Raw genomic sequence first — 25539 nt, forward strand, 5'->3', positions numbered from 1 at the left:
AGAATTGGCAACAATAAAAGTGTTACGCAACAATGAAATTGTCAACAATAAAAGTGTTGTGTAACAATGAAACTGTTAAGAGAAAGTGACGTGCAAGACGCAGATGCAGTTTTTTTCGTTTTTGCGGAAAATTGAACATATTTTTAGACCCATCTAAAAATTTTCTAATTAGTCTGGAAACAGGAGGACCCAATTCTTGCATTCTGTGAAAACGGGTAAGGTTGACTATAATGTAATAAATCTTAACCTTCGCTATCGTTAATTTTGCCCGAGCAACGCCGGGCCCATCCACCAGTTTAATATATTACAAAAAATAACAATTTTGAACTAGAATTAGAATTTTTAATTCATTATGTTATAAAAATTTTACTAACTCTCGGGAAGGAAGGATTCCTAAAAGTTGCATTTGTATTTTATAATATTGAATTTAATTTTAAATTATTAAAAAATTCAAAATTATTTTCTTAATAATATTATGCAGTATAGATGAGTAAAGAAATTAAAAAAGGAGGAAGAAAAAGCTGTTTAATGATTTTTTAATTGCAAGTTGAAATTGTAAGATAACCTGCATTCATGTCAAATTGATTTTTTAACATAACCTGTTGGTTATCCACACCAAACTACAGTATCACTATTTGATAAATAAAACAGAAATGAAAAAAATTATAAAAAACTGTCATTCGGTAACATTTTTAATTTGACACTTATAAGAGGTTCCATTTTAGATATTTTGTTATTTTTTTTTCTATTTGTTATATATAACAACAACAATAAACAGCCGATAAAAGTGGAATGAAAGAAACGGGAGAAAAGTATCAGATTCACAAATATTTTCAATCTTCTAAGATCTGCCGCAGGTTTAAACTTCTGGAATGGAATGTTTCAGGTTTAATGTTTTAGAACAGAATGCTCCTAAGAACACCAGCATAATTTAAATTTAAATCTGTTATATGCAAATCTTTTACAGACATCTTTTTTTGACTAATGAGAAAAGTAAGATGAATTGAACTTCTCACATGGAGTCATTAGCTCACAATGGACATGACTTATCAACTCTGCACATTATAGATAGGCCTAGTTAGTGTAGATGAGGATTAAAAAGATGCTTTAAGCAAAATTAGCCATAAAAATATCATAGCTTTCAAATTCTCTATGTCAAGAACAGGGATGAATCAAGAACTGGGCAGGCTTGTGGTGGAACACACCTCATAAAACCTTTGGTTGTCCAGTAAGGCTTCTCATTTCTCGGTCTTTTGCTTGTCCTGGGATTCTGGGATAAAAGTGAACTGTTTCCTGGTATCCCGGGCCAAAATTATTATTTTTTTTTAAGATATACAAAATATCATTAAATCAAATGATATAATTATTTTTTGTTTTTCAAAGTAATTTAATACATTCTGTAACCTCCAAAATCATATTAATAACACTATGTAAGATATATATTAAAAATTACCTTTGAATTACGTAGAAATTTTCACAAATAGAAAAAATTTATTAAAGTTTGCTGGAAACTGCATACAACAACAACAAAAATGCCTTTGAAGTGAGTTGAAAATTAAAAAAAAAATGAACTTAGATTAAACTTCTAACTTCGAAGATGATTTTTGTGTTTTTAAATAAAACACAATACAAAATATTATTGTAAATTTTGATATGATTTTAAAAAGCAAAGATGGTCAATACTCCGATCACTCAATCTAATTCTTGTTTTAGTAATGAAAAGTCCTGCTACCGAGAATGCCCTTTCCGATTCAATTGATGTGAGTGGAATCGTGTTTAATGCATTTAAGAGAAGACAAATATTATGTGTTTTTCACCTGTATCCTGAAAGATTTCTAGTTCGTTTTCGAGATTGTAGTACTTCTTTTGTTCTCTAGTATTCTTGATTTGTCCACCTCGACTGCTTTAATAGAAACATCATAGCCCAATAATTTGGCTGATCGTTTGTCTTTAATAATCAGGTTTATGAAGAAAAACTTCATACTCATTTGTATCTTTGCCCAATTTGCACAACTTGGAGTTACGCAGTTATTGAAGCTACTGGGCATGGTTCAAAATTAAGACAGCATAAGCACAATTATTCCAGATATTACTGGTAAAGAATTTTGAAAGCCCTGCCACAAATAAGCTACGTATTGATTATCGACCATTTGTGACGTGCCATAACAAGCAAAAATTAAAAAAAAAAAAAAAAAAAACAAATAAGTAGGTTTAAAATTAATAAATACAAATGTATTCTGACAGTTTATGAGTTAATTATACTTTCTATTTGCAAAATTTCCTCAACCTTAACATAAAATAAGAAAAAAAGTGAATTTTTAAGAAATTTGCGGGATTTCCTGGGTTAAAAAACAACCGGGATCCCGTTTGAGAAACCCTAGTGTCCAGTGACAAATTTCACGGGTGAACAAATGTTTTTGGGCTCCTGAGCTCTGCTTCAGGTTTTCTGCTTTATATAAATAGAACTTGTATTGAAGGTGTGTTATACTGTAAGTCCAGTAGGTGATTGAACTAAGGCTTCTGGTGGTTACGATTTTTGGGCTCTACGAAAGAAACCATCATAATCATCAAAATAATAATTTTATTTTTAGGTGCTCGGCAAATTACCGATTTGTCCGTGATTAAAATGTCCCTAGATAGGAATGAAATATTTCTTATTACAATATCATTTAGTTTTCAAAGATGAGATGGTTTTATATGCATATATTTTTATTGCAATTATTTGACATCAATTAAAAATATTTAATAAGTAGTACGATTTTAATTTTCTGGATCATTTTTTATGTTGTAACAGCATTCTTTTATAACCAGTCTGTCTTATAATAATTTGAATAAAATTAAACTGCCAAATTAGTTATAAATTGGGCATCGCAAGTATAAAAATATTCTGTATTGTCCATATTAAAAAATTTCATATTTTTAATTATTAAAGTAACTTACTATCTTTATATCATCCAAATTATTCTCTTACTTGATTTTATTAATTCTGTAGATGGCTTAATTATTATTAAATGCGTAATTTGATAGTTTATTCTGTAATTCTTGAACACAGTATGAGTCTTTGGCTGTAGCTAAAATTTTTTTGAATAGAATTTTCTTCTTTTCGGAAAACTTTCTTTTGCTGAGTTAATTGGGTAATCACGTATTTTTGATTTGGTAAGCTTTAGGATGCTTGAAAGTTAAAACACTAAATTCTAATTATGTAACTTTTTCATGATTGAATTATATCAGGCTATATTGTTACTATTATTAATTAAATGCTAAGTAATTTTTCATTGTACTTTAAAATAATAGATGTACAGTCTTTACATACAGTAAACCCCGATAACTTGGACATTCTTGTTTTCCATATCATTGGAAAAAATATCACATTAACTCAAATTTTTGTAAAGTTAAGCATTTAAATATGACCAATCGATATTCTTTCAGAAAACATAAGGAATGATTGATAGGACTGCATTTTGTTATCAATGGTGACTCCCAAATGAAAACTTGCTTTGGATCAGAGACTTGTTTCAATAAAGCCACATTCTTCTAGTGTGGTACATAACCCTCTTCTATAATATATTTTGCAAGCTCCACGTCTGTCTGTACCTTATTACTAAAGTACAGACAGACGTACAGCTTAGTAATTGCCTACATTACACAGGCAAAGGAGAAAAACATGCATACCATGATGGTCTCCATTGATTTCAAGAGTGCCTTTGACCATGCATGGTGGCTAGTAATATGTGACATCTATTATAAATAAAGTTCCCAAAGATCATTTTCAATTTACTCAACAGCTACCTCTCAGCAAGGAAGGCTTTAATCATTAATAATGAAGCTATCTTCAATAAAATAGAGATCACAAGACAAAGCCTGCAGGGTTTCAAAAGCAGGACCATACCTATGGAACATACTGTAAAATAGTATTTTCCAGGCAGAAGAAACTGCACCGAAGGAGATGGACCCAATAATTCAGGAATAAGCAAATGGCACCATCATTCTCCTGTCCCATGCTAATCAAAAAATCTTTCAACATATGAATAACCTCTTTGACTAAACCTACCAACAAAAATTAAAAATCAACATAAAAAAAATATCAGTGTTTCATGTTCTATCGGAAGAACTCACTCACCAAAAAATCTTCAATTACGATAAACGATACAAAAATCTAAAACTCCTATTAAATACCTAATTCACAGCTGTTATGTAAAGTAACAAACACACTCAAACAACCTTAAGACACAGCAAAACTTTAATAACTAAAATGTTTTTGATCATTTTTAACAACCTTCCTCAAGTAGAATATACAATGAAAGTGCCAAACATAAATTAAAATGTCTAATTAGTCATATTAATTTATTATAAAACAATAAATATAATTAACATAGGTTATCAAATATTTGATAAACAATTGTAAAATTGACTGAAGAGGGACTAAAAAAGTCCAAAGTGCATTTTGATTACAATAAAGGATATTATAAAAAAGTAAAAATTGAATGGAATAGCCAATCACCAAAATGATAGTTTTAATTTATGTTTGGCATTCCGTTATGAGTTGAATGCGTTTGTTACTATTAAATACCTTGAACTAATTTTTGATCCAAACTTTTTGAGCACATTCATTACATCTATGACAAGGCAATAAAATCACTATCATTCCCTCAGATCCATTTCCAGAAATACTTGGGGCTTGGGTTCCAATACCAGTAAACTCATCTATCTGGAAGTTACTGTACCAGTCATTTCATATAGATGTGAGATTTGAGGCCAGGCAGCATATAAAATCCACATCAAGAGGAAACTAAGATCCATTCAATGTGCAGCAGCAAAATCCAATGCCAAAAGTTACAGGTTGGCATTGACAGATGCTCTCCTTACCATTACTGAGCTTGTCCCCATTGACATAATTATCAAAGAAAAAATTTGGAAATATTACCTTACAACCTTGATCAAATCTTCAGCTTCTTCCACCAACATTAAGAAATTGCATCCTGAAAAGCTCCTACCTACATACGTTAAAGAACTAACTGCCATCACTACTGTGAGGACCGGGTTAACCGGCCCAACCAATTTTAAAATTTTATTGTTCGAATCCCCTCGGGAGATAGCAATCAAAATCGGAGATAGCGATCAAGATTCAAAGGATGTGCAGCCTTCCGCCGTCAAACACGCTTCCCTCCTCTCCGGATCCGACTTCTGAGTCACGGAGATTGACTCATCACCCTCCATCGCGATTGGTAATCGCAGCGGACGAGACCTGGAGTATATAAAGGGGGGAGATATCTGAGAACGGGGTCGCTGAAGGTCCGCATAAGACGCCCGACCCGTAGGATCAGTCTCGAGAATCGAGGGCCGAACACCCGAAGCCCGCCGACGATGAGCCGCCCCGACCGATCCTCCTGCTGCTTACCTCCACGACCGGAGAGCCGAGATGATTTCACCTTCGATTCCAACCGAGATATCAGAACACAAGGTATGATCCCCCCAACATTTGTAAACTCTCTCTCTCTCCCGCGATTAGAAATGGGACACGTTAGATTTCTGTATTTTGTTTGTCCATCTAAATAAATTGTCATGTGTTTTCATCCTGGGTCCGTTTATTCGAATATCGCCGTAAACTTATCGACGAACCCACACACTTCCTTCACTCGGCCTGACAATTAATTACCCAATCCCAACGAGTCAGGATATCAAAAAAATTTAGCCATCCTTGACAGTGGGGTGGGTCTTGCCGACCTGTTCGCCGAAGAAAAAGGAGGTACGACTCCCGTCCTACCTCCCGGCGTTTCCCACACTACCAAGTATGAGCTATACCGCAATCACAATTCATACTCCCACCAACCTACATTCCTGCATCAATATCAACTTTGGAAATATTTCCTCTGGATATAATATATACATGGATGGATCGAAATCTGAGGAAGATGTAGTGGTGTGCTCTCTTGTATGGTAGATAACTAAAAGCCTATTTTCAAACCAGGCTCTTTCACTACTACACCCAATAATCAAGTTGAGTCTCTAGTAATCATGATGGCTCTTGAATTCATTCACATCAGGAGGCACTAGCTGGTAGAAAAATTAATATTATCTCCAATAATTGGGCAGCACTTCTCAAAATTAAAAACAGGAACATAAATCTTCTATTATCACCAACTCCATTAATATTATCCTCATCCTCCATATGACTATCTTCAAGTTTAATTCCACTGGGCCAAAGTCATTCCAATAAACCTTGGAATGACAGGGCAGACCTCCTTCCTAAAAAGACCCCCATTTGGCTCACAAATTGTACCTACACAGCCAACTCCCCTCTTGAATAGTAACCAATCTTGAAGTGGAATCCACCAAAATGTGGCAAACCAAACAAGATTGGCAGATTAACCTACCAATTTCCGTCAAATGTTTTAACCACAAGGAAGATAAACCATTCTTTCTCTCTTTCCACCTCATCCAGATAATGATTTGTCACAGTAACTTTGGCTTCTAGCTTGACAAGTTTCTCAAGGTTGAGAACAGCATCTATCTCTCTGATCCAGAAACAGTATACTTAACATATAATATACAAATACATAAAGTATGACAACATAAGGGTGTGACTATGAAGACATGAGTGAGTGAGAATATGTTCACCACATATTCTCACTCACTCAGAAGAGGTGATGATGTTTCTCACTCTTGTTAAATACAATACAACCATACTGACATGAGTGAACTCAAAAAGTAGTGTGGAGATGATAATGTCACATGTTTGCATTAAACTATTCACAGAGAAGCATGAATTATTGCACTGTATAGAAGTAAAAATCAAAATGGTTTGACTACAATACTTACTACTAGCAAAGAAAAAAACTTTTGCCATTAAGATTACTTCATAATAAACACAAAAAGAAAACAAAGATATGGCATTTCTTTTCTCTGGAATAGCAAAAGGATAGAGAACTTTATTATAATTTGCTAAGAAAACAAAATTTATATGACTTTATGTGTATCTATAGTTTGAAAAATATTAAAACAAAAATCTTTTTATATATAGATGAAAGATATGAGAAGCCATCTACTTGTACCAAAGTGCATGTGCAGTATTCAGCGAGAAGATGCAAGCTGCAATATACATCAAACTCTGTCAGATTTGTGAGAGCCAAAAAGTTGCTTTGAGATTTCATGTTTCTTGCTTGTTCATGGTTTTCCTTTGTGAGAACAAAATTGCTAACTACTAGATTCACATCTACATAGTTGCACCTAAGAATTCAACTAATCACAGCAACCTACAGTGAAGGACTCATCCAGTTCTCTAATCTTGAGACATTAATCAACTACAAGAATATTCATAAAGCATTTTTAGACTTTAAAGAAGTCTTAACCCCTTTCCCATTAATATATTTTAGTAATAGAATTCTGATTTGTAATGTGTAACTTCAACTGTCTAGAGACTGCATCTATATATTAATGCAATAAATTATCTAAGAAATGTGAGATTGATGTAGCATATGCTGGAACATTCTAATAAATAAAGAAATGTTCCATCCGTAGCTAATAATTATCTCAAACTTAGATTTGGTGCAATTTGATAGAGTACATTATCCATATCTTTTAAACAAACCAACTAGTTTTACAGTTAAATTACCTATAAAAGGATTCACCACAACAAAAAATTGGATGTTTAGAATAAAACTACACATGAATTACCAAAAAACCAGTAAAAAGATTAAAAATTATTTACTTATACAAATGTTTTCATCCATTTTTAATGATCATCATCGGATATTCCATAAGGAAAACAGGACAAGTTGCCAAATACGTTTGTTTAGATGGCTTGTTCAGTTTTCCTTACAGAATACCTGACGTTCATTATAAATGGATGAAAATATTTGAATAAGTATATAATTTTTATTCCTTTTACTGGTTTTGTATATAGTTTTATCCTATAAAAGGAATTAATGATACAGTCTCTACCAATTAATGATGTGCAAAAATTGCCCTTATGTTTAATAGAGCATTAAATCTGTGAAAAAAACCCAAAAACATAAATCACAGTTGTCAGGTAATCTGCAAATCTAAAAATAAAATCATACGTTGTTCAGTTTTGCATTCAAAAAATGAACTTAGTGGTAAAGTATACTGTATATTGTCAAATGATCCACTGGATTATCCATTGGGTTATTTTAAGGGTAGTGAATATTAAATACAAATCAATTTAACTAGAGATCTGGTGATACAATATATCAAGTTGTTTTTGTATATAATATACAGAATACATATTGTTTAATATATGCACCAACAGAATAAAATCATTTATCAGCCCATCCCAAGCTATGAAAATATCATTCATATAACATAGGTACAAGATGAGGAATTTGGAACATATTTAATTACTCTAAGTATCTTTGCCAAATCCAACAACAGATGAACTGTCATCGAAAGACCTTGTTGTAGATAATATCGTTATTAAACATAAAATTATGATTATTTATAATGAGCTCTATCACATCCCTAATCATAAAATTATATATAATAAATTAACTCACATTGATCAAATGGAAACATTTTTTGGCCTCATTTAGGGGCCAGCATTAGGCTTTAGAAGACTTTTTTGTTCTTTGTAAGAAACATATTGTTTCTGGCACATTTTCAAATTGTGGTTCTGGAAAATCTCTAAAATTCATTCTTTTTATGTGTCGCTAATTTGCCATTGTAATAATTTTTTTTTATAATTAATGGCCTATGGCCTCCTATACCTATGGCCTTTTTTTAAAGGCCATAGGTGTAGGAGTCATCTCCAGTTGAGTGAGTAACTGTAGATGGTTATATCAAGAATTAAATATGTCTGGAAGTGAATAATTGCTCAGAGGTCTGGGTGGTGTAACTGGCAACATGACCATATGGTAAGTGGGAGTTACAGGTTCGAATCCTGCTCCAGGCCAATTCTTTTCTTCCAGACCATTCTAAAATTATTTTAAAAATATTATGTCATTATAATTATTAATTTCAATAGGAAATGTACTGTAACTAGCATCTGTCTCTAATACCAAATTACTTATCTAATTATTATGGTTTATGCACTCACAACTGGCCATGATGATGATGATGTTGAAATATTTTATGAAAATTTGAATGGGAATGACAAAATCAACTGATATAATCATAGTTATGGGTGATTTTAATACAAAAGTGGGCAATGAGAAGATATTGGAATGCATGGGCCAATATGGGCTTGGTATTAGAAATAAAAGAGGGGATAGACTCATTCAATTTTGCAAAGAAAATAAGTTGATAATCACTAACACCCTGTTTAAAGTTCTATATGATGTAGGCATCAAAGCCGTAGCTAAGTCATGCAATGACATCCATGAACCTTCCTGAGCCCCTTGCTGTTGATACTTTTACAGAAGAGAAAGTCTTCTACAATGTTATTATTATCTATAAACTGTACATAGCAAATCAAGTGAGCATCATTATTATTATCTGTGTCCTCATCCAGCTGCAACCCAAATTTTTTCCCTTCTATTTTTTCAATAACTGAACATTGGAGGTCCTTTGCTATGTGCTATATTGTGCTCACTGATAGTGTTATTGGACAAAGGCACTTTTGGAAGCTGCTACGCAGCAGACCCACCGATCATAATGTTCACCATATCTACAGCAGCTAGTAGAATGAGTTTTCTGCAATGATATGAGACTTTTTACATTTTGCAATTCTATGTGCCACCTTTATTACTGAGTTAATGATTTGCATCAGGTCTGCTAGATGTTGCATCTTATCACAATGAATTGAAAGTGGAAGTAAAATTATGAAAATTTTATATTTTGCGGAGCCCCTGTGAGGAAGCTGTGGCTCCCTAGGGCACCACGGCACACATTTTGGGAACTGCTAGACTATACAAAGGAATTCAGTAACGTGAAACATGATTACCTTATTAAATGTTTTTTAGAAAATGGTATGGATGGACAGGATGTCAGATTACTTACTAATTTATATTGGGAACAGAGTGCTACAATAAGGATTGGTAAAGAATTCTCACAAAGCTTCCCAATACAAAAAGGATTAAGGCAGGGTTGTGCGTTGTCTCTGATTTTGTTCAATCTTTATACAGAAAGAATTTTCAGTCAGGCCAAAGATCTAAAACATAGGGGGCAGGAATTTCAATAATCTAAGATATGCTGATGACACAGTGCTATTAGCAGAAAATGAATGTTATCTAATGATGCTGATAGAGGAAATATCAAAATTGAGCAATCAATTCGGACTAATGCTAAAATTCAAAAAGACCAAAACTATGATCATTTCCAATGAGAAAGAAACTCCAAAAGTAAATATTAAAAATCAGAAACAGTAAACTGGAGCAGGTCAAAAGTTATGTCTATCTGGAACATATCATTACAGATGATGGAAGGAATGATAAGGAAATTAAAAGAACAATTGGAATTGCAAGGATTGCGTTTACAAACATGAAACAAGTGTTGACATCAAGGGAGATTAGTATACAAACAAGAGCTAGATTGGAAAAATGTTGTTTGGTCGACCCTGCTTTATGGAGCAGAGAGTTGGACAATGAATGCAAATAATAAAAAGAATTAAAGGCATTTGAAATATGGATGATTCAAAGAATGCTGAGAGTTCCTCGGAGGGCAAGAAGAACAAATGAAAGTATGCTGGCAACTGCAAATCAGAAAAGAACCTTACTAGAGGTATTAAGGAAAAGAAAAGTGAGTTATCTGGGTCATGTACTCCAACACCAAAGCCTACAAAAACCATTACTGCAGGGAATGATTGAAAGAAAAGAGGCAGGGGTAGGCCAAGAATGAACTGGTTCAATAACATCAGGAATTGGACATACTTAACGTATAAAGAGTGCTCAAGAAAGGCACAAAATAGATCATGATGGCGTGAAATGGTCGTCAACCTCCTGACAGGAGGAGAAGACACCTAAAGAAGGATTATTAATAGTAGCAAAAAACATTAATTTATGGTGGTTGTTTGGTTTATTAAGAATTAAATGCTTAAACCCTACTTTTTAAAAAAGTATTCCATAGAAAAAAAAACAACTTGTGATATCAAATAATATATTAACCCCACAACCAGTTTGGGTATTAGACCCATTCTAATCTTGACATTTTATTTTTGTTTTCATTTATAGACATTAACTTTGACCTCTTTGTATGCAGTTCCATAAATGTCTTTGGTTTATCCACTACAAGCATTCAGTGGTTTTTATCCACTTGGTCACTAGTGAGTTGCACTGGGTTCTTCTGCCTGAAAAGCACTCATAGATAACCCAATGAAGCCCACTAGTGTTGAGTGAATAAAACCACTGAACACTGGTAGTTGGTTGTGGGTTTACACCTCACCAACAGACTGGCTATATGGAGTTTTCTGGGTTTTCTTCACATTTGTAACACCTAAATAGGAGCCAGTTTCTCATAAAAAGTTCTCATCTCCCCTTTTGACAGATCACCCATGTGTCATGTTGTCATATACAAATAAACCAAAACACAATGGAGAGTGATATTATATAAAAATATGATTATGTAGCCATTTATCAATATTATATTATTTGATATCACAAGTTGTGTTTTTCTAAAATAATTTTTTGAAAAGTTAGAGTTTAAGCATTTAATTCTAAAAAAATTCTTTTAACAATGGCAAACTAAAGATGTATAAAAAGAATGAATTTTAAAAAGTTTGTTCCAGAACTAAAATTGAAAATGTTCCAGAAACAATAAGTTTTGCTTACAAAGAACAAAAAAGTCTTCTAAAGTGTGACACTGGCTTCTAAATGAAGCCAAAAATAGGGATGTCTGGGATGATGAGCATTCTCCCAGGCTTCTCCACAGTTCACTGTGGAAAAGCAGCCCAGAAAAATGGACCTTTTTCCATAACACTGCAGTGTTACAAAAAAGGGTGCAAACTGTGGACACATTGTTGGAGAATGATCAGAAGTAGAAAATTCATGAGCTAGATTGTGAGAGCAATCAGTCTCATGACTATCCTGTAAATTCTGAAGGAAGAACTGTACATGCAAAAAATCCTATCCTGAGATGTGATTTTTAGCATACACAGTTTATAATCTTAAATTACTTATAACAGACAATACAAAATATTTTATCAAGCTAAGGAGTGATGTAGGAATTAGCAACAAAGGCATGGTTGCAATTTCAAAAATATACATTTATTTCTTGCAGAAAAAAATCTGGTATAGAAGTAAGCACTTGGCTATTGCCTGCCATAGCATCGTTTCAAAAATATTTAATACTTGCTGAAATGAAATTCAATAAACTTATCCAAAGGTGAAAGTATGTTAGCAGTTACAATAGTTATTGCAAGGACCGGCACAGTAACATCCTCTTGGTTAGGTTCTATATATGTTTTGCTTCTTTAGAACTTGTCTGATGGTCCTTTGATGGTATCTGTATGGATATAAAGTTTAAACATGGCAAATTTCTGGATGGTGTAACATATAAATTCTTAACTGAAGTATAATTGCATTTTAACTTGTTTATGCATTGGAGGTTGCTGTCTATTATAAATTGAAGCAACTAGATACAGTTTGTTTTCTGTCTGAAGACAAAGAATCCAGGCACTAGCAAATCAATAATATTGTTTTGGGGTCCATCTACAATGATCACCACTACCGCAGCAGTGATGGCACTGTTAGAATAAAAAAGAATTAAAAAATTGCACACGCTTATACTAGCTAACTTTTATCTCATGGGCCTCTCATTTTTATTGCATATTTAATTTCCTTGTCTTATATTATGTAAAATGAAGAAGTTCAATTGAAATTTGATTCAATTTTATAGTATAGTTAAGGCAGTGTCTTTGCTAACACACTGTCTTAGCTATATTTTTAGTTTGTTGTGGCACATGCCATAGTAATTTTGTGATTAAAAACAGACTTATCTTAAAAGTTAAAAACTTTTTTTAACTTTTAAGGTGAAAAACTGCAAGTACTGTACATTAAATGACAAAACCTACAAACTAGCAACAAGTAATTCTAAAAATATATAAAAAATAAAATAAAAATACGGGAAATCCTCATTAGTTTTGAAATTCAGGGGATGAAATACTTGTGACTTCAAATTAATCAAGATTTACATATTTCTGTATAATATGACAAATGCCACGTAACTAGTGTAATTTATTAAGCAAACAGAATAAAGCCACTTATACAGAACTTTGTTACATTTATTCTAATTATAGCATATTCCTTTAATTTATTTAAATAAACCAGCAATGAGTTTCTCAACTTTCCTGGCAACATTTAAAATTTTGGTGTGCCATCTGTTATAAAAAGTTTTCTAAATAAAATATGATATTTTTTAACTATTATAAAATGGCAAAAAGCTTGATTTTGAGAGCAGGGACAAGTTTTATAAAAAATTCTGAATGCTAATAATGAGTAAAATCATCATTAAGTCCGACCCTACTGGAGATACACACGACCCCCAGTGTCTCACTGTTCCCTTGACCTTTAACCACCAAAATTTAATAGCATTGATTCCTCTAATAATCAAACCTCTCTGCAAAATTTCTGACAAAAAGCACAGGAGTTATTAAGCTTCAAACAGGGCAAACAAAATCGTGCCCCACACTAACATCCATACATACAGAAATTACTCCCAATTTTTTTTTGCATTTCTCGACGTAAGAAGGTCTCCTGAGCCCAAAAATATAAAAATCTGGGGGAGATCATTTTTTGCCAGATTGCCATACATTCTTTCTGTTATAACAGCTGGGAAAGTAATATTGTTATTCAAAATCTAAAACTCTGGCCCACACAAACATTTTTAAAGCTGAGTATGCTTACAATACGGCAGGCAGACTCAAAAAGATTTGTCATCACTGGCCTAGAGCCCTACAAATACCTCGAGAAATCTGCTAGTTGTAGCTCAAACTTGTATCTTGCAATCCCAAAAGTCAGCTGTATTCTATGAAATAAGAGAAAAAAAGGTAGTCCATACATAAGGTGGACAGCCAAAAATGTGTTACTGTAAAAGTAATTATATTGACTAGATTAGAGTTGCTCTCAGTCTATTGTTCTCTTATAGTATGGAGATACAGTAGAGCATCAATTATCTGATCCCCGATTGACCGACCGCGTTCTAGTCGGCAAATTCATGTGTCCACTAGTGATGTGGCGCTACAATATTTGGTTATGTCTTGGCTACTTTAATATTATTTTTGTTAAATTTTTGCATGTTTTAGATGGCAGCACTGGCTCAACCATGAAAGGGAGGCTAGTATTTAAACCAGGCCTAATACACTATACTAATAATGTATTTTTTCATACTTTTCGGTTATCCGACTTTTCAGTTATCCGACCAACCCCAGTCCCAAATTAAGTTGGATAATCGATGCTCTACTGTACTTCAATCTAAATGAACAAGTTAACATATGCACATCACAGTATGGACAAAATTTTCACTTCAAATTATGAAGTAGCCTTATTTCGAACTAACTGAATACCTTAACATGTAAACTTCTATACCAAAAGTACAGTTATGAATTAATGAGACTTCAAACTATCTGAGTTTGAATTAACAAGGATTTCGTGTAAAACCAAAAACTATCATCTTGATACTGATAAAAAAAGCTTATAAGGTATTTTCATTCTATTGATACATCAACATCAAGAAGTTTAGACAATTATTGATAAAATTCTAAAATGCTATATTAAATATAAAACTACTGGTACTTAAATTTTTTCCTCTTTTAATATCAAAGACAATTTTGAATTTTATTTTATATTATCTCTTTAATACAAAAGGCTTCAGTTTTGATATCATTTTATTTCTAAGTTTCTATGGATGGTGGAATAAATTGTATAACAACATTAAATCTCTGATAAGTGTCTAAGCAATTTATTAAAGTTCTTCATAAATATATATCATAACCAGATGAGGAGATGTATAAACTCTAAAGATGGCAATGCGCTATCATACACCTGGTGCTATATATGTGAAGAGCAAGAAGTCACGAACATAGCACGCGCATATGTTCCAATTTATATTAAAACTCAACATTTGTAGTTGTTCCAAAAAGTCATTCTAAGTTTGGAATCACGTTTTCATTTTACCCGAAGAAGATCTTGAGTGAGGCCGAAAACGTTTCCAGAAAATTAAACATTACCGGAGAGAAAGGTTCATCGAGTGTGTTTGAGGGTATCGGTAATCAGGTTAGAAGATATATCATCTACAATAAGTGTTCACTGTTTACAAAAATATTTCTCTACACCATTCTATAATGATTTTTCCTGTTTAAAAGAGAAATTGTTCTGTTTCCCATCCTGCTATGGTTGTAGGTATCCCTATATGAGATAAAAAATAAAAATGAACTGACTCCAGAAGCAACCCTTAACAAGATATTCAGCTACAAAATTTTCTGTGTTCTGCTGGATTAGCTAGATACATATAAAACTTGATCCTAGTTTTCATTGTAATTTTTCCAGTTTCTTTTTTTAAAGATTCGTCTCAATTACTTCTCAGGAACTTTATAATATGTATGTTGTATACTGTATATTTAATAAACATTTTTTATGATATACCGTATTTTATGGACTATAAGACGCACCTTAATTTTTAAGCAATTTAAAAAAAAATACCTATAAGACGCTACGGACTATAAGACGCACCTGAATTTTGGAGGCAATTTTTCGAAGAAAAAAGTGCGTCTTATAGTCCATAAAATACGGTACCATGCAGCATCAAATGTATATGTTAAGCTCAAAGACCAAAATGTTCATTGAATGAAAAAATTGATCACAATGCATTCTGACTTCTCAGATCCAGCCACAATGAAAATTTCATGTCGTGGCACTTTCAAAAATGTGCACAAAGCATTTTCGCAGATTCAATAAGACCACAAAGTGAAATTTGTGTCGATATTATTTTAACAATCAACCAAAATACAACCTGGCAACGTGAAAATGCCCCAACGTGTTGTGGATGCTTGTTAATGTAGTCATGAAACAATGGAATATAAATTTATGTATAATTTCCACTAAAGGACTAATTCTGAACAATATTTATTATTAGGAAAGTACTCAGTGAAAGTTCCTATCACAAAATGTATGATTAAAAAACCCTATTATAATAAACATAATTCTTCACTTTCTTTTATAATTCACAGTCAAGAAGAGAATTTGCTCTCAATTGTTTTGTTTATGAATCCTTGATACCTAAAAAAGTATTATAGATTTAAGTCAAATAAGAAACTTGTTTGTAAGTCACTTTGCAAATTGATCAAAAATTTATTTTCAATAATGACACTCCCATAATGAGACCAACTCAAAACCTTTTTTTTTTACTAACATTAACAAGCTTTTATATTAATATTAGTAACAAAATAATGTTAAATAGAAGTTTCTGTCTTAGAAATTTAAGGTTTGGTCATAAGAATAATGAGGCTAACTGTTTATTAACTTGTTTATTGTTTGCTGGTTATATGGATTTTTGTATCTTTGTATCAAGTTTACCTAGTTTTTGATTAGTTGTATTCTAACTATTTATTTTCGATATAATTCTCAGTGTAGATTAGAATTTGATTTTATTCTAATAAAGAAATTTGTTAAATGTTTGAGGACTGAGCTTATTAATAAGATGTATTGCACTAGTGTTTTGGTTTTTGCAGCAGAGGAAAAAACCAAAACACCAGAGCAATACATTGTATTAATAAGCTCAGTCCTCGTAGACAAACATTTAACAAATTGTAGAAAATAAGGACATAGAGGCATATAAATTAAATTTGCTACTTATTTCTGCACAGATATTTTTATTGCATTACATCACGGCTGCATTAATACGTATCTACGACACATTGTGGCATTTTCACATTGTCAGATCGCATTGGTTGATTACGAACAGAACAAATCAATACAAAATTTCATTTTGTGGTCTTATTGAAGATGCAAAAATCCATTGCGAGCATTTCTGAAAGTGCCACGAGACAAAATTTATGTTGTGGCTGGATCTGAGAAGTCAGAATGCCACATGGTCAACTTTTTCACTCAACCAGTGTTTTTTTGTCTTCGAGCCTAACAGATACACTAAATACAACTTATTATCAAATAACTTATGCAATATATGCATTATTTGTTTAATTTTCTAAAGAGGAAAACACTAATTTTAAATACTGTTTCAATTTTCTTAATTTTAAATTTTAATCACGTTTCCTATCATTCGTAACTACAAGAAGCTAAGTGTCAGAGTAGAACATCTCACGATCTTCCTCTTCCCGGACACTTGATTCTTTGGAATGTTTTTTGTACACATAAAGACAAATTACAACTGTAGCAGAGTAGTTATGTTACCTAGCATAATAAAACCATGCTTTATTTACAATGCAGTCATTTTGTTTTTATTTGTAAATTTTTGGAATTGTAACTCTATATTGAAAAACTTTGGAAGTGAAATAGTAATACCTAATTTTGTAATAAAACATGATGAAGAATTATTATTAATTATTAAGATACTAAGTAATTTAAGAACATACATTCTTAAATTATTTGTTTAAATGATTCATAACTGAACACAAGTTAATAAATTTCAAACCTGTTTTTAGTTTCACATTTTGTAAGTGAAAATCCTAACTTTGTTATTTCTTGCCAATGCTTTTTTGTCATTTTATAACATATTTCTGGATTATTATACAAACTAAGCTAAAGCCAAAATAACACATGCTGCAGTGTTATGGTCATAACGTATTAGGGTTAAATAGAGTATATGACTAGTATTTTAAAAATGCAAATATTAAATTTTAGAATTATTATTTTAATACTTTAAATTTTATAAGAGATAATATAAAAGTAAAAATTTCATGTATATTCATATTTTATTTATAATCTTTTAGCATTAGGGTTAATGACGTTTGTGAACGAAACTGTTGTTGTCAAGGCGACCGCCCGATCCATTGCGCATGTCCATCTGTGCGCCATCTTGGATTTCAGTTGCGGTCAGGATTGGGAGGAGCGATCATTTTCTGTTCTTAAAGTATGTTCGACTTAGTTTATTCCACTTAAAATTACTTTAGAATTACGATTAAACAACAGTTAAATAACTTGCATTTTACCAGTAATCGAAAACGAAGTTAAACAAAATCTTATACCAAGTGATGTTTCGATTACTCAATTAGGGTTAAAGTGAATTATTCTGTTAAATTTTGCGATTATTGCAATTAAAATTGTTTTCGAATCTTTAAACCAATAGGATTTTGCATTTACGCACGTTTTAAATTTTTTAATGGATTTTTAGTTTCGTTAGTTCGATAAAAAAAGAATTTGGGTCGAAGATTGATCAGACGTCGATTGTCAATATAATTTATTATAAGCCTAATTAAGTTGAAAGGATGTTTTTGAATGGAATAAATATGAATTCTTTTCTAGAATATATTCGCTGCAAAGTCGCAGCGCAGTAAATATCCAAATCAAAGTTATTCACAACTTATCAGTGACGTGACATTTTGTATCAAAAAATGAAAAAATGTGTTGTATGTACTGTATTATGGTATTAGTACCCATAGGTATTTGCTTGTGGGTAAATGCCGACCATATTATTTATCATTATATTAAGTCATTCTTTATACTTTCTAATCGATATTATTATTATTATTTGCTTCTATTTGTGTAGATCTATTTTAATTTAATTGAAAACAGCAGAATATACTCAATTTTATTAAATGCTTCTTTATTGAGAAATAATATAATTTAGTAATTTATTGCATTTCTTTTAAGATGTTTTTGAGTTTTAATACGGTTTATAAAATTGTTTAATAAAATGCTTTCGTCGTAATAATAATTGTGATGTTTTGCTGCTAAGTAATATATTTTTAAAGTTAAATCTTGCGTATTGTGTTAAAGAATGAGCCGTACTTTTGCATCGTGTAACGAGTTTAAGTAATTTTTGTTTTCTAATATATGAAATTTTAGGTTTTTAAATAATTTGAAATTTTTTTGAGGTTACTTTTTTAGATTTAAAAAAATTGAGTTTTGAGTCGACCATTAGAAATGTTTATCGTGCATCGTAATTAAATTACATTATAAAGGTATTTTTGATACGTAGAATTGTTTAATATTTTTTTTTTATTTTAAATTTTAGAATACTTTATAAATTTATTAATTGCAAAAGAATTAATTCTTTGTCGTGCAGAATGATGATTCAAGTTTTCGACTGATTTATTGCACTTAAATATTTTTCTTAATATGTATTTATCAGATTTGTTTTTTAATCAATAAAAGTAGAATTATATCTTGATATTTATATTGAATCAAATTTATATGTTCATTGTTGAAATTTATCTGTTTGTATGATCAATTCCCATAAAAGCTTCTATTCGTTTCCTTTTTTCCTAAAAGCATTTCTAAATGGAGATGTGAAACTTCTGAACTTTGTAAAAATTATTTAACGGATTTTTTAAATTTTATTAGTATAAAATAATTATCGATCAAAAATAAATTTACAATTTTTATTCATTTATAGAATTAATTTATTTTGAATAAAAATAAAATTCCTTAAGTTGTGTAATAAAAAATCATTTCATTAAATTTAGTGAATTGGTAGATGTCATGATTTATTTGATTGATTGCTTTATTTTTACATTTGCATTATTTGCAACATGCATTATCAATGAAGTTTAATTATAAATGTAATAAATACATAATATATTACAAAATTGAAATTTAAAATATATTTTTGTAAAAATAATGAATGGAAATATATTTCTATGAAGCCTAAGAAAATTTTTTATTTTTAAAAGTGTTTTATGGATATCTTATATTATCATCATTGGGTAGAATACATTTGAATATGCTTCCTGCCTAAATCAGGTGGTGCTAAGGTAAAGCGCCCTCTTGTGGTGGAAATTCGAAAAAGTAGTTACAAACATGTGTACTTACATAGGTGCGATGAACATAGTTTCAAGAAACAATTTTATTTTCTGTCACTTTTGAGGATGATTTTTTTGAAAAATCCATTAGAGCAGGGAAAAATTAAAATAAACAGGCCATTTTCATAATGTTACTCAAAATATTAAAAAATATAGCTTTTGGTAAATATATTCCACAAATACAAGTACCGTACATAAATATAGCTAACAAATTCCAGTAGAAGTTGCCCAAAGGAAAGTTAATCATCTATATTACATCTTTTGATCATTTCTTAAAATATAATTAAAATTTAAATTTATAAAAATTTATTTTATATGTAAAATAAAAATATGAATGCAACAATTTAAAAATTTTTTTAATGTTTATTGCAAAAGAAAAAAGTACAGGCAAGATTTGCAGTCATCAACATAGGACGTAAGACAGGGTTCCCAACCTTTTTCATGTATTAACCCCTTACAAGAAATTTTTTCCATTGATTCCCTTAAATAAATATATACTTTATTTTTTGAATTTGTTTTTTTTTTGTATTTGTAAAAGTTTGAAAATGTCATTCTTATAATTAATTTAAAAGTGAAAAATGCTATCAGATTGATATAAAACTATATTTCAAGAACTTTTTGGATTTTTTCAATAATAAAAATCATTATAATTGTTTGGTTTTGTAAACTTAGAATTAAGTTTAAGTAAGTTTATCTTATTTAAATTTTTAAAATGTGAAGAAATTTTGAACATGTATATTACTTTGAAGTCTTAGACCAGTGGTCGCCAACTTTTCTGACCTCATGGACTACAGAATTTTGAATCTCGCAGACCAATATCATGATTTTTTTAAATGATACAAATATCTATAGAATAATGATCATGAAAGTTCCATTTTACTTTATTAATATGAATTAACTTGTTTAATTATAACAAATTAGTGTGGAATTTGTTGCTGCTTGTTTGATATAAGTTTATGGATTCTTTGCTCTTTTCCATGAAGGACGACAATTGCACTTATAACATTATTTATTGATTTATTGACATTATTATTTATTGATAAGTCATTTTGTGTTTGGTTTTAGATTTGAATAAAAAACCTTCAATGAGTGAGAAAAAGCAATCAAACATTTTGTGTTTCTTTTGTAATACTTCATGTAACCTTGAGTTGTCCAAATTTCTCCATGGACCAGCAAAATTTTCTCGTGGACCGTCAGTGGTCTAAGGACCATTGGTTGGCAACTGCTGTCTTAGAGTAAAGAAATTTTCATAATTATAGCTGAATTTGCAAGTTTTGTTTGTGAGATGGCTGCATACAATAAATTAACAGTTTGCTAATGTATTTTATAAACCATCAGATCTTGGATTCTGATACTTTTTAGCATTCTGAACATGATGGATAACTTTTTCTGCTATTGACAAAATTTTTAGTTTTCTCTTGTTTGTCATTTCTCTCTATTTTGGAATGAAGATGATCAATATACTGAATAACTGATCACTATCAGCAATGAAAATGTCAACATGTGATTCAAAGTTTACAGTGAAATTTATGCAGTATGAATGTTTAGTTCAAAGTAGAGACAAATTTCATTAGCCAATAAGTCTGTAGGCTGTCAAATTATAGATGGCAATCAATACCTTTTTAAAGTTTTAAAATCTAAAAATTAAGGAAATAGCAGTTTTAAAGTGCCATGATTCAATTTGATTGGCTAATTTGTGTTTTAGAATAAGACCATTATTTTAGGTACAAAACTGTTAAAATTCCTTAACTCAAATTTTATTTTTGTCCCAACCTAATTCCCACAGATTCAATTCATTTTGTGTTTCTGTAAGTCAAAGTAGTTTTGAGATCAATTTCACTAACTTGAAATTTAATATCCAAAGACTATTTCATGTCTAATTTTGTATGCTTTCTCTTGTTTTCAAGGAAATGTGTAATATTAACAATAGAATTGAAGTTTCCTATAGTATATAATTGTGGTCTCTGCACAACATAAATTTCAAAATTTTAACTTATTGAGAGTCTAGTGTATTAATAATTTTCAGTTATGTTTATATTGTTTTTTCTTACTAATCTGTTATAGATGCTTGATTAATGGCAGATTAATACATAGCCTAATTTCCATTTTGCATTTTCTATTTCTTTTATAAAGCTATGTATACACTGCAGGCTTTTTAGCTAGCTTTGCTCCAGCTAGAACTTTCTACATAGTGTGAACATTAGTGAGACTGCTGTAATGAGATTTTATCTCAGCTCTTGCTAAGGTGGAAGTGGTCTACAAAGAGTTGCAGTGTAAATGATAGAGAGCACTGATCTAGACTTCTCTAGCTCTGTTTGTTCAAATAGATTTTTGCACTCTAGGTAAAGTTTTGTTGGTGTATGTACTAAAATGTAGAATGAAGACAAGTTGAATAGAGAGCATATTAATTGAAAAATATGAAATGTTTTTTGGGATTGTGGAATGCTTTGTTTGTCCTCCTCTGTTCAGAGTTTTCTACATCAGAAATACACTCCAGTATACATGAACAATAGATAAGTTTCAATACAGAGTGGTGCTGAAGTAACTACTAAAGTAACTATAGTAGTCTATAACCATAAGTACACTTTAATGAGTGTGCTTATGGTTATACACAAATTCTAGCTAAATATCTTGTTCTTTAGCAAGATTATTCTCTACAATGTACACACAGTTTAAGAATAGTATTTACAATAAATACACTTATTTAGTTGATACAACTTAAACATTTGAGACTATAACTAAAACATGTATACAATACATAAAAATATGCTCTTTAATGACACCAAACTTATAGTAAGAATAAACTAAACTATTCTTTAGCATTAAGGTTGTTTACTTGTGAAGATATTTTTTTAATTGCATACAACTACTTTTGATATTTCAAAATGTCATTTTCGGGTTGAATGTATAATAAGCATATTATCTATATATACCAGGGATGGCCAACATGTAGACCGCGGTCAACCGCAAAGGTTTTGAAAGTAGCCTGCGAAGCTAAAGTTGAACAATTTGTTTTCACTTAAACTGATGTTTAAAAATCTTAATTCAATAATTTATTCTTACAATAATAGACTGTCTGTGCAATATATCCATACTGTTTGTATTTATCCCGATGAACAATGCAAATGAATGTTAACTTTTAAATTAATTGTAGTTGCAACACATGTGCATATAAATGGCAATCGCATAAAATGGCGCAAAATCACGTGTCCGACAGTAACGTGACAGCCCCTGGCTTCAATCCACTTGTTACTCCTTGTTTGTGCACTTGAATTTACTTTCAATTTTAGTTTTTTTTATTTATTCATACAGTGAACAGAAGCAGGTATGTTAGTTTGATAATTACTGTTTTAAATGTTGTTAATATTTAACCCTATTATTTTAGAATGAATAAACCAAGTACAGGCCAGAAAAAAATAAAAACGTATTATTATTTATTTATCATTATTAATTATTTATTAAAATATCTATGAAAAATCCTAAAATTGTTTGTCCATATTCATAGTTGCCCGCAGACTATATTTTACTGAAAAAGTAGCCCCTAAGAGATAAAAGTTTGGCCACACCTGATATGTACCATAAAAATTATAAAACAGTTTTAGCTATGAAAGTAATGGCATTCATAAATTGTGATCTTGGATCACATATTTCATCCTAACGGCACAATGTACCATGGCATGTGATCATCCAACATAATGTGATATGATATGATGAGAGAAATTACATTGTGATAAAAACAGATGCATCCTACTCGAAACAAAGTCAAAGTGCTTGGTATATAGGGTAGATGTACTAGTTTTGGCCAGTGTACCAGTTCTGGCCAGAAAACGAATTTAACTTAAAAATATAATCACCACACATTCAAATCTGTCCAATGAAACAAACTTTTATTGTTAACTGTGTGACCAGTTAACAATAAAAGTTTGTTTCATTTGTGATTATATTTTTAAGTTAAATTTGTTTTTTGGCCAGAACTAGTACTGCACTGGCCAAAATTGGTACATCTACCCTAACACCTTTAGTTGGCTTCCAAAAGTCCTTTGTAGTCAGAAGTTTGTCCTGCAAAAGAAGAAACAGTTTGGTCTTTTTTTATTCCTTACAGAGCATTTGACAAGTTGAAAATAAGAAAGGAAAAAAAAATACTATCATGTGTACAGTAAAAGGAAAAAGAATCTGAAATAAATTTGTTTTTAAAATAAACAATTAAAAAAAGGAAAACTTTATTCTCAGACCATTCAATACATTTGATTCAACTGAGACTATATTTAGACACATTTTTTTATCTTACAAAAGCATGTTTCTGTGTTTTTTTATTAAATTTTTTCTGTGCCTTTTTACAATGAATTTTTGTAGGCAGTGTAAGCTGTTAGTGTTAAGAGAAACATACTCCTTCCCTCAATAAATTGAAGAGGAATTCAAACATGGTACATTCCAGAATTATTTAAATCCTAAGAATGTGAAATTCAGTTGTGAATTTACAAAATTAGTATACCTTAAAATTTTTCAAGTAAACAAAATTTCAATAAGGAAAACACAATGTTACTTTGAATCACACTTTTGCTTCATCTGTCATACTTTGCATAGCACAATGCTCAATGAAAGCAGGTGTTGCCAAGATATGCTAAAGATGTGAGAAAAAAGTTAAGTTTTCTCTCTGTTTTTACTTTTTTTGGTTAATATTACCTTAGGTAGCCAAGATGGTGGCTCATCTCTAATTCCAGCAAGGAAACAGTGGGATGCACGTTCTAACCTAAAGTAACCTATTCTAATAAATTACCATAATTATTAGCAACCAAATTATTAGAATTAGTTATTAGAATAGGTTAGGTTAGAACGTGCGTCCCACTGTTTCCTTGCTGGAATTAGAGAGGAGCCGCCATCTTGGCTACCTAAGGTAACATTAACCCTTTTTTTAATTGCATTTTTATAAATTTGCTATATTAATTTTTGAAAATAGTTAAAGTAAGTTAATAAGTATTTAAATTAAGACCTCATTTAGCACATTTATAACAAAAAATCTTTTTCAAGATAAAAATATATAATTATTTTTTGAAATAAATAACTTTCGGGAACAAATTGCATGATGCTGAAAATGTTTCAAAGTAGAATATTTGAAGTGCAGATGTTTCTATATGCTATTGCAATGGTAAAAAGGGTTAAAAAAGCAATGTCAGAGTACCAGTTATGACATTGCATGACTACTTCCCGCAAAAAAGTTTAAACAAGTTAACAAGTATTGTAATTTTACTAAATATTCAGTATGGTAGCTGTTTTTTTCTTACTGTGTATGTATGTCTCTTCAATCCGAATAAATATTACATTCAGTAGACTATCTCAAACAGCTTTCAGGTTATATACTTCTTTTATTGTCTTTTACAAATGCATTTCGGGCTTATACACTTTCTAAGCCCCTTTTCAGCGTAAAACAATAAAAGGGGGATGACACCGACTTTCACAATTTCACTTATACAATACTTTTTGGTTCTGTTTTATATTAAACTCTGGGTGTATATCGTTAAAATGGTTTTCATACCATACCGTAGTCTACCGAACGTAATATTTATTTGGATTGAGAGAGACATACACAGTATTGTAATTTTGTTTTTCAGTAAAGATTTTGATTAAAAAAAGAAAATAATTCCTTTTGGCAAAGCAACTTTAAGCAGATGAAAACT

General features: G+C 30.8%; 2 protein-coding genes across 3 annotated transcripts in view; one reads left to right on the plus strand and one right to left on the minus strand.

Annotated features, from left to right (window-relative positions):
• Positions 1 to 17660, minus strand: part of LOC136980026 (uncharacterized) — a 29873-nt gene extending 12213 nt beyond the window's left edge. The window contains exons 1-2 of one of the 2 annotated variants that reach the window (XM_067276078.1): positions 17536 to 17559; positions 1206 to 1270 (exon numbers count right to left, since the gene is read on the minus strand). In XM_067276078.1, coding sequence (XP_067132179.1) covers positions 1206 to 1210 — 5 coding nt within the window. In that variant the 5' untranslated portion in view covers positions 1211 to 1270; positions 17536 to 17559. Of the gene's footprint in view, positions 1 to 1205; positions 1271 to 17535 lie in introns of both variants that reach the window. The other variant, XM_067276077.1, reaches the window with a different exon arrangement.
• Positions 17661 to 17858: 198 nt separating this feature from the next.
• Positions 17859 to 25539, plus strand: part of Tao (Serine/threonine-protein kinase Tao) — a 93600-nt gene continuing 85919 nt past the window's right edge. The window contains exon 1 of the mRNA XM_067276063.1: positions 17859 to 17973. The gene's annotated coding sequence lies outside the window, so the exon portion shown is untranslated. The remainder of the gene's footprint in view (positions 17974 to 25539) is intronic.

The sequence above is a fragment of the Centruroides vittatus genome, unplaced genomic scaffold (assembly GCF_030686945.1).
Source record: "Centruroides vittatus isolate TY-2023 unplaced genomic scaffold, ASM3068694v2 contig_658, whole genome shotgun sequence".
Lineage (NCBI taxonomy): Eukaryota > Metazoa > Arthropoda > Arachnida > Scorpiones > Buthidae > Centruroides > Centruroides vittatus.